This window comes from Gigantopelta aegis, chromosome 7, assembly GCF_016097555.1.
Source record: "Gigantopelta aegis isolate Gae_Host chromosome 7, Gae_host_genome, whole genome shotgun sequence".
Taxonomy (NCBI): domain Eukaryota; kingdom Metazoa; phylum Mollusca; class Gastropoda; order Neomphalida; family Peltospiridae; genus Gigantopelta; species Gigantopelta aegis.
In genome coordinates, this window is record NC_054705.1 from 7,843,214 (window position 1) to 7,854,282 (window position 11,069).

Sequence of the window (11,069 nt, forward strand, 5' to 3'; positions counted from 1 at the left end):
ATGACAAAATAATGGCGAATTCGCTGAAAGAGAATAATAACCAAGGACAAGCCGTAGTCGTAACATGAACTCACGATTTATGTTTTATTTTAAAAATGTTTGTTTCGTCTTTTATGTTCTATTTTAAAAATTTGTTTGTTCGTTGTCATTGTTTTCCTTTGTATGTTTTTTTTTTCACGGAGTCACCATACACAGGGCCACTGCAGGCGTGTGTGCAGACATTTTAGCCGGGGGTGGTGAGGTTGACTGAGACGACCAAAGTTTATAGGGGGTCGAGATATGCTACCCCGGAAAATGTATACAAAGAAAACAGAAAAGAAAACGTGTTTTAGCAGGAAGGAAGGAAATGTTTTATTTAACGATGCACTCAACACATTATATTGACGGTTATATGGCGTCGGACATGTGGTTAAGGACCACACAGATATTGAGAGAGAAAACCCGCTGTCGCCACTTCATGAGCTACTCTTTTCGATTAGCAGAAAGGAATCTTTTATATGCACCATCTCATAGACAGGATATCACATACCACGGCCTTTGATTGCTTCAGCAGGAGGTCGAGAACGCGGCTGTATCGTCGGCAGAACATTGTGGCACAATCGTACTTACTTAATGCACAATATATGTTCTTGCTTAATACACAATATATGTTCTTACTTAATGCACAATATATGTTCTTGCTTAATGCACAATACATGTTCTTGCTTAATACACAATATATGTTCTTGCTTAATACACAATATATGTTCTTGCTTAATACACAATACATCTTCTTGCTTAATACACAATAGATGTTCTTACTTAATACACAATATATGTTCTTGCTTAATACACAATATATGTTCTTGCTTAATACACAATATATGTTCTTACTTAATGCACAATACATGTTCTTGCTTAATACACAATACATGTCCTTACTTAATACACAATACATGTTCTTACTTAATACACAATACATGTTCTTACTTAATGCACAATAATACATGTTCTTGCTTAATACACAATACATGTTCTTACTTAATGCACAATATATGTTCTTGCTTAATACACAATATATGTTCTTGTTTAATACACAATATATGTTCTTGTTTAATACACAATATATGTTCTTGTTTAATACACAATATATGTTTTTACTTAATGCACAATATATGTTCTTGCTTAATACACAATATAATTATGTTCTTGCTTAATACACAATATATGTTCTTGTTTAATACACAATATATGTTCTTGCTTAATACATAATATATGTTCCTGCTTAATACACCATATATGTTCTGTCTTAATACACAATATATGTTCTTACTTAATACACCATATATGTTCTTGCTTAATACACTATATATGTTCTTAATACACCATATATGCTTAATACAGCATATATGTTCTGTCTTAATACACAATATATGTTCTTACTTAATACACCATATATGTTCTTGCTTAATACACTATATATGTTCTTGTGTAATACACAATATATGTTCCTGCTTAATACAGCATATATGTTCTTGCTTAATACACAATATATGTTCTTACTTAATACACCATATATGTTCTTGCTTAATACACATATATGTTCTTGCTTAATACACCATATATGTTCTTGCTTAATACACCATATATGTTCTTGCTTAATACACAATATATGTTCTTGCTTAATACACCATATATGTTCTTGCTTAATACACTATATATGTTCTTGCTTAATACACCATATATGTTCTTGCTTAATACACCATATATGTTCTTGCTTAATACACAATATATGTTCTTGCTTAATCATATATGTTCTTGCTTAATACACAATATATGTTCTTGCTTAATACACAATATATGTTCTTGCTTAATACACCATATATGTTCTTGCTTAATACACTATATATGTTCTTGCTTAATACACCATATATGTTCTTGCTTAATACACAATATATGTTCTTGCTTAATATATATGTTCTTGCTTAATACACCATATATGTTCTTGCTTAATACACAATATATGTTCTTGCTTAATACACCATATATGTTCTTGCTTAATACACAATATATGTTCTTGCTTAATACACAATATATGTTCTTACTTAATACACAATATATGTTCTTGCTTAATACACCATATATGTTCTTACTTAATACACAATATCTGTTCTTCCTGAATACACAATATACGTTCTTGCTTAATACACAATATATGTTTTTGCTTAACACACAATATCTGTTCTTCCTGAATACACAATATATGTTCTTGCTTAATACACAATATCTGTTCTTCCTGAATACACAATATATGTTCTTGCTTAATACACAATATATGTTCTTGCTTAACACACAATATATGTTCTTGCTTAATACACAATATATGTTCTTGCTTAATACACAATATATGTTCTTGCTTAATACATAATATATGTTCTTGCTAGAAACACCATAATATATGTTCTTGCTTAATACACAATATATGTTCTTGCTTAATGCACAATACATGTTCTTGCTTAATACACAATATATGTTCTTACTTAATACACCATATATGTTCTTGCTTAATACACCATATATGTTCTTGCTTAATACACAATATATGTTCTTACTTAATACACAATATATGTTCTTGCTTAATATACAATATATGTTCTTGGTAGACACACCATAATATTTATATGTTCTTGCTTAATACACAATATATGTTCTTGCTTAATACACAATATATGTTCTTACTTAATACACAATATATGTTCTTGCTTAATACACAATATATGTTCTTGCTTAATACACCATATATGTTCTTGCTTAATACACAATATATGTTCTTGTTTAATACACAATATATGTTCTTGCTTAATACACCATATATGTTCTTGCTTAATACACAATATATGTTCTTGCTTAATACACAATATATGTTCTTGCTTAATACACCAAATATGTTCTTGCTTAATACACAATATATGTTCTTGCTAAATACACCATAATATTTATGTTCTTGCTTAATACACAATATATGTTCTTGCTTAATACACAATATATGTTCTTGCTTAATACACAATATATGTTCTTACTTAATACACAATATATGTTCTTGCTTAATATACAATATATGTTCTTGGTAGACACACCATACTATTTATATGTTCTTGCTTAATACACAATATATGTTCTTGCTTAATACACAATATATGTTCCTGCTTAATACACAATATATGTTCCTGCTTAATATACAATATATGTTCTTGCTTAATACACAATATATGTTCTTGCTTAATACACCATATATGTTCTTGCTTAATACACAATATATGTTCTTGCTTAATACACCACATATGTTCTTGCTTAATACACAATATATGTTATTGCTAAATACACCATAATATTTATGTTCAGGCTTAATACACAATATATGTTCTAGTTTAATACACAATGTATGTTCTTGCTTAATACACCGCATATTTTCTTGCTTAATACACTGCATATGTTCTTGCTTAATATACAATATATGTTCTTGCTAAATACACCATAATATTTATATGTTCTTGCTTAATACACAATATATGGTATTGCTTAATACACAATATAATGTTCTGCCGTTCTAATAGAAAACGAGCACATGATATTTATTTACTAAAGTAGTGTCGATTATTTCTTACATAATAAACTGACAAGTAAATATCTATTTAATGATAGTCTACCTCATTTAGCATTTACTTGTTTGGGCGTTTATAAGTAACGTTTGAGCAAAACTGTCAAGAACCATTATGAGTGATCCATTATACCGGTATTAAAGGTGTTATATCAACGTTCCACAATGACAGCTATTGCAAATCTTCTCTCTGTTTTTCTTTTTTTTAATAAACTTTTGATTTAACATTTAAAGAAGACACCTTTAACAGTATGCCCATAAATGATTATAGAAAATAATTTTATCTACTGGTAGAAAATACATTTTTTATTGGAGAATCTTTACCACAGCTTGCATATAATTATGATATAGCACCTTTAAATTGTTGCAAAATTGTGTAAATTTCTAATGTACTTATATTGAATTTATATTCAATAAATATGCTTATCATAATTAGTAAGTTATGCTGCAATTCAAAATAATCAGTTAACTTGAAGTTTTAAATTAAAAGTTTGTTTAAGGGTAAATGAAATTGACACATATAGATCAAAATGTGTTATAGTCTGTTCCAATAAAGGTCACAAATCACCTGTTCACCGACATCTTTAGTTTAATTTCAAGAGCAAACACTACCTTGTACACCAGTGAGAGCCCAAACAAGTAAATGCTTAACTTAGGTAGAGTATCATTGAATGGGTATTTACAAAATATTTACTTGTCAGTTTAATATGAAAGAAATAATCGACAAAAATATTTTTTATTCTATTTCCGACAGTACTATAGTAGCTTGATTACAATGTCGTGTAAATAGAATTACAATAGTTCCCTGATCTCATTAATTAACATATAATTTGCAACGTACAAAATAATAGGCTTGTGCCACCTCCCTCCCTCAAAGATTGTGCACCACCCACTTCAGACATTTCGTTCCAACAGGCCTGCAGTACCAGGGTGGATTACCTTTAGTGAGATTCTTTTCCGCCTTCATGTTATATTTCCTGACTGATTTTAGTCGACTTGTTCGGCGACTAGTATGACGGCCGTTCTGCAGAACACCACTGTTGTTTACATTTCGTCTGTACTAGCGCTGGGAGATTGATCATCAAATGAATAAAAAAAAAGTGGAAAGCGGGGTCGATCCCTTTTACTCTTTTCTAGACCGTACCTTTTTATTGATCTTGCACTCTCGTACACTCCTTGATTGGGCACGTCCGCACCACTACACCAACCATGCCGACTGGATTGAAATCCTAGTGTGATGCTCATTCGTTCCAACGGAGTACTCTGGATTTTTTTTCACGGAATACAACCCAACTCACCTCTGCCGGCTTTAACGAGGCCACCAGCCCACATTTTAAACTGTTTAGACCGTCGTGTGCGTGTGTGTGTTTGGGGGGGGGGGGGGGGGGGGGGGGACTAGCGGATAAAGGACACACATGTGCCCCAACTCATCAAAACGGCAACCCAATGAACAAAACAAACAAATAAATAAATAAGGAAAATGGGTGGGTGGGTACTTGAATAGTTTTAGGGGACTACTACTGCTAAAACCACCAGTAGTAGTAGTAGTAGTAGTAGTAGTAGCAGTAGTAGTAGTAGTAGTAGTAGTAGCAGCAGCAGCAGCAGCAGCAGCAGCAGCAGCAGCAGTAGTAGTAGCAGTAGTAGTAGCAGTAGTAGTAGTAGTAGTAGCAGCAGCAGCAGTAGCAGTAGTAGTAGTAGTAGTAGCAACAGTAGTAGTAAAAACACCCAATTTCAGTACGGTAATGCGCCCTGCTAGTGAGAAGAATGCGGGGTTTACCAGACATTAACGGGTTCGGATAACGGTCCACAATACGTTTTGTTTGTACGGAAAGCCCAGCTTTATAGGGTATACATAGGCAGGACCGAGGAACATGGTTACTGCGAGGGAATTACCCCCACCCCTGTTTTCCCTATTAAGATAGACACTATATTCAAATTCAAAATAGTTTATTGGTTGACCACCCCGTAATAACCAGTAGCGCGTTACATGTATATAATATAAGACGTAACATATATATCACAAATAAAATTACCAATATACAAGTATGTACATGTGGACATTACCGATAGGTATTTACCTCCTGCAGACAGACTGGCCAAACTACTATGTTTAGGATGGCACGAACTTACTGTCCCTTAATCAAAAACATTTATCAATGCACCAAATAGAATATATCAATAGCAAAAGTCAGTAAACTGTTACGAAGTGCTAGAAGATTCGGGTTATTATCAAATGTACCTATTTATTAACATAGTTTAATTCAGTCTGTTTGCAGTGGTTTATTATTACAGAATAGTTATTGAGATCTCAAAGCATCGCAGACACATGTACTTAATTTCCATTTATAAACATTACTTTTTAGATTCAGATTTTTTTAAAATTCTGATAGATTCACATCTGTATTTTGTTGGCAGATGTTTGATTCTTAAATCACTATACATTGTACATATAAAAATAAAATGGAATTTATCTTCAACTGTATCAGGTCAGACAGGACAATCGTTGGACAGGTCATGTCTATATCTATTTTTAGACAAGACAAGGAAGGACATGTTTTATTTAACGACGCAGTCAGCACATTTTATTTACGGTTATACGGCGTCAGACATATGGTTAAGGACCACACAGATATTGAGAAAGGAAACCCTCTGTCGTCAATTCATGGGCTATTATTTTCGATTAGTAGCAAGTGATATTTTATATGCACCATCCCACCGACAAGCCCAATGAGCCCACTGACTGGGATCGATCCCAAACACGCACCTGTGTTAACAAGTATGTGTTATCATAACTAACGAATGATGTTTTCACCAACGATGTTTAAGAAAAAGCCCCAATAAAAACAATTGTGACGTAGAACTATAATCGTTATTATCGTTATTATTTTCATGTTATACTTTCCGTGTGTAATGGCATATCAGCAAAATGTTAAGTTTGTGCCTGTTTACTGTGTCCTTTGTTTCGAAAAGGGGCGGGACGGAGCCCAGTGGTAAAGCGCTCGTTATATATATTTCAAAACAACTCGTGAGATAAATGGTATCTAACGGCCACGCGTGTATCATTCTCTATTTAACACAGACCCCCGTACAACTTGACATTATGGGAAGCCATTGTTTCTTTTCGGTGGATTTCAGAAAGTGTCGCTGCAGGGCCGTCATCGGGTCATCTCATAGATTTGCAAATGGCCATATAATATGTCAGGTAGGATCTATGCACGTAATTAAAGTGCTAATATGTTGGACATTGTGGTTTTGATTGGGTAACCCACTATTGTTCTTAACTTATCCGGAACTAATCCGTAACTGGCGTAGATTCGCCAGCTCGCACAACACTATATTTGGCATCAAATGTTTAGCAAAATTTAAATGTTATATCACTGTTCATTTATAAAGTTGGTTATCTTTATCATGAAGCAGTTTTAAAAGTCATATGCGCATTTATTGATAGAATTCACAGTTTTTGAAACAAAAATGATCTGGAACTGGCGCATTACCTGTTGAACGAAACACAAACATTTGCTAGAGCACATTCATTTAGTAATCATCGGCTATCAAACATATGGTCGTTTTTTGACACAGTCATAGAGAGGAAACCCCGTAAAAAAATTTCGTTAGTAGCAAGGGATCTTTTATATGCACCACCTCACATACAGGATAGCACATACCACGACCTTTAATATACCAGTCGTGGTGCACTGGCTGGAACGAGAAATAGTCCAATGGGTCCACCGACGGGGATAGATCCCAAAACCGACCGCACATCAAGCGGGCGCTTTATCACTGGGCTGCGTCCCCCCTCCCCCGATTATGTGTTTAATTACTAGGATACGAGATTGAACACGTGTCATATCAACGCGGTTTTCTTACAAGTGGTCCTGTATGTGAATTGTAACAGTGATTGGGACACACAATAAGGAAAGTAATGTTCAAATATGTATCGTTTCTAGCTTATACATTCGTAATAATCAATAATGCATAGTTATAACAGATTCACAGGGGTGACGCTAGTTTCTAGAATATCATTCGTCCGCCATCCCAGGTCGCGTTGCGACTTACAGTATTAGATGCATAACACTTAGAAACGCTTTCCACAGTTCTGGCAACACCTAAACAAGTACGGATTATTTGCATAGTTCGTCCTCGTGCATCCACAAACGTCACATATAATACCACCGCTGTGCTTGCTTTTGAAGTTTCTCGGTTTGTTAGAAAATGGCGCCATAGAAACATCTTTGCAGACAGCATGGTTGTGAATCAGCAACTGCTCCTTGTCTGTCAACACGCCGCTACGAACAACTGTCCGTTCAAAGAACTCTTTGTCTAGAAGAGGGAAGCGGATCTGCTGGACGATGTCGCCAAGTTGTTTTCGTAAAGTTTCCGTATTGATGGCCACGTGTTTCTTCTCACACTGGTGCTTGGCCCATTCAAAGGCAGCCTGGAATACTTCTTTCTCGTCTGCCTGGAGGTCATCAGACTTCACGACATCCAGTACAGACTTCTGTGATAAGGTCAGAAAATCACGTGACTCCAAAGTCGACTTTCCGTTTTCCAAGATATATTTAATGGCCGTGTTACATAGTCCATCTAAATTAAATAGCTTGGCTAGTTCCAGGACAGTGCAGACGTTCTTGGCGTTTAAGGATGTTTTAAGGAATTTCAGACAAATATCTTCCAGCTTTCCAGTGCTGTACTTTTTGGCTAGGTACAGTAGATGTATTACGTTATCAGATTTCACTGTGACGTCATCAGCATACACGAATCTGCCAAAAATAAACCAATAATCATATTAAGTGTAAAATATGCAACTCGATCGCTAATGAAAAATGATGAAGTTTTCCTATTTGTTTTTATATTTTAATGGATTGTATGATTCAATATCAGTGTTTCATGAAATGAACAGTTAAACATAATATTGCTATTTGGCTCTTATGTTAGAATACAAAATTGTCCAAAAGATTTTTTTAAACATACAAATTTGTAGAATATCAGTTTTTAAAATACGACTAATAGCTGAATCATGAGGTCAAAGGTCAATCTGGTTCAGTTGTTTAGGCATTACATGCGCCAGTTATTTGAATTACTTCTGAATCAGCATTTTTGTTTCAAAATAAACTTTCTGTTTTATTAATAAATGTATTAAAGGAAATGTATTCGTTGACTTGAACGATGATGGATTCATCTTTAAATACCCTCCTGTAAATTGTTATTAGCAGTCAATATTTCTCAGAATCTATAAGGTGTTAGTAAAGTTGAAATAATTGTGCAACTGTGTTTGGTGTAAGTCAGAGAGTGGTTGTTCTTGTTTGTTTTGTTTTGTTTTTGTATTTATTTATTTATTTATTTTATTTTTATTATATGCATGTTATATGCATACTGTATTGTGTTGATATTATAAATAAAAAGAGCTCTAACGGTTTGATATACACTGAACAAAATATGCAATGATTACATCACTCCTCGTCAGACTTGTATGTTTTGTTTATGCTCATATATAAATTAAACAGAATGCATGTAACAAACAATTATGGTGTGCATCCTTGGCGTTGTCCAGCGTTCTAAATTCTAAATTTATTTATTTATTTATTTACTACCTGAGAAACATATTAAAGACAGTGACGGCAACATCCGGGATATCCACCACACCCGTTTCAGCCATTGGACCAGTAAACATGGCTGTAAACACGTGACTGCGACTTACCAGCATGAACTTGTGAACTTGAATTATCTCCCTTGTTGGTCCAACGCAGAACGTGACATCACAGGCAATCTTGTTTTCTAGCATGAACAGGTTGGTTTCTGCCAGAGATCTTCTAGTCTGCCAGTCATCGTTCACTCCTAAAGCTCGCGTAGCCTTTCTTCGGGTCTTATCTTTCCTCGGTGGTGGATCCATTTATAGATTTCAGGTTTGACGCTTTGTTCACTGAAATGAGAGTGTGGGACTGGTTATGTATATGCGTGCAACAAACACGCTCGTAATCACAACATCATTTTCATTTCAACGTATTTTCGAGCTTATATCCAATTAATGTTGAAGCACGCTGTCCTGAACACACATCAGCTATCTGGGATGTCTGTCCAGGGCAGTGGGTTAGTTGTTAGTTGTTATTGGTTAGTGAGAGAGAAGATGGCCTAGTGGCCTTACACCTACCCATTGAGCCCTTAAGAACTCGCTCTGGGTTGGAGCCGGTACCGGACTGCGAACCCTGTACCTACCAGCCTGTAGTCCGGTCCGAACATCTGGTTTTGTTTAAGGTCAACTTTTATTTCCATTAGTGTTTAGGCTATAAAATAAAATACGTTTACCACATAAAACTCTAATACCTAAACCCAGCGTATTTTTATATATATCGTTTTAGTATATATTTATAAAATACCAGCGTGCTAAAGTGCATGCCCTATAATGTACATATTTTCGAAATCTAGAAGCTGTTAAATACGTTTTGTATCTCACAACATTCTAGCAACCTTCTGATTGGCTAATCTTGTGTTGCAAGCTTTGTACAAATGGGTTTGTCATTAACGGCAAAGAAAGCATTCTAGCAGACAATATAATATTCTTTCATTTATTCTACAAAATAGGAACAAGTAATGTATCAACTCGTGTTAAGGCAACACTGTAAACGACGTGCTTGTTTACATTTATATCCGTGCTTATATCCAATTAAGGTTCAAACAGGCTGTCTTGGACGCACGCACGCACGCACACACACACACACACACACACACACACACACGCGCGCGCGCGCGCGCGCGCGCACACACACTTCAGCTATCTGTCCAGGACAGTGGGGTTAGTGGTTAGTGATTACCGACGTCCGACCTTGCCCTCTCCGTACCAGTGGCGTATCGGGGGGGGGGGGGGGGGGGGGGGGGAGGTGTCACTGGGGCAATGCTCCCCCAATAAAACCTGCTTTCTTTTCTTTTACTGTATTGCATTTAAAAAACAAAAAAAAAACTAAACAACATACATACATACATACATACACACATACATACATATACATTCACACATACAATATATAGATATTCATACATCAATACATACATCTATACATGGTATGGGTTGCCCCTCTCCCAATATAACATCCTGGCTACGACAGTGCCCCTAACGCCCATATCTGTTACGCACCAATCATCCCTCCACAACAAAATAACGGTCGATATCGTTCTAATATAACCCACAGTACAAGCCACAACCAGGAAGTAAATTAATATTGAACTTTCAATTCATTTGAAACACTTCAAACATTTTCTAACGAGTTGAAGTAAACAAAACTTAATTTAATTATCTATGCTCTTAAAGACAAATACAATATTACCTATAATGTAGTTTTAACAATTTCCTTTCACCTGTCACGAGCTCTAGTATCGGTTTCGTTTCTTGGAAATACCTGTCGTTAGATTGTAGTGACCTGTTTCTGTTTGTATACCG

General features: G+C 35.0%; 1 protein-coding gene across 1 annotated transcript; it reads right to left on the bottom strand.

Moving 5' to 3' along the window:
• Positions 1-7,712: 7,712 nt before the first annotated feature.
• LOC121377848 (BTB/POZ domain-containing protein 2-like) lies at positions 7,713-9,527 on the bottom strand. The gene is made up of 2 exons (XM_041505945.1): positions 9,229-9,527; positions 7,713-8,397 (listed from the first exon to the last, which is right to left on the bottom strand). The coding sequence occupies exons 1-2, from the start codon at positions 9,525-9,527 to the stop codon at positions 7,713-7,715; spliced, it is 984 nt and encodes a 327-aa protein (XP_041361879.1).
• Positions 9,528-11,069: the final 1,542 nt, after the last annotated feature.

Coding starts and splice junctions, on each gene's coding strand:
- LOC121377848 (XM_041505945.1), bottom strand. CDS start 9,527: ATGGATCCACCACCGAGGAAAGATAAGACCCGAAGAAAGGCTACGCGA. Junction 8,398..9,228: donor GTCTTTAATATGTTTCTCAG/GTAGTAAATAAA, acceptor TATTTTTGGCAG/ATTCGTGTATGCTGATGACG.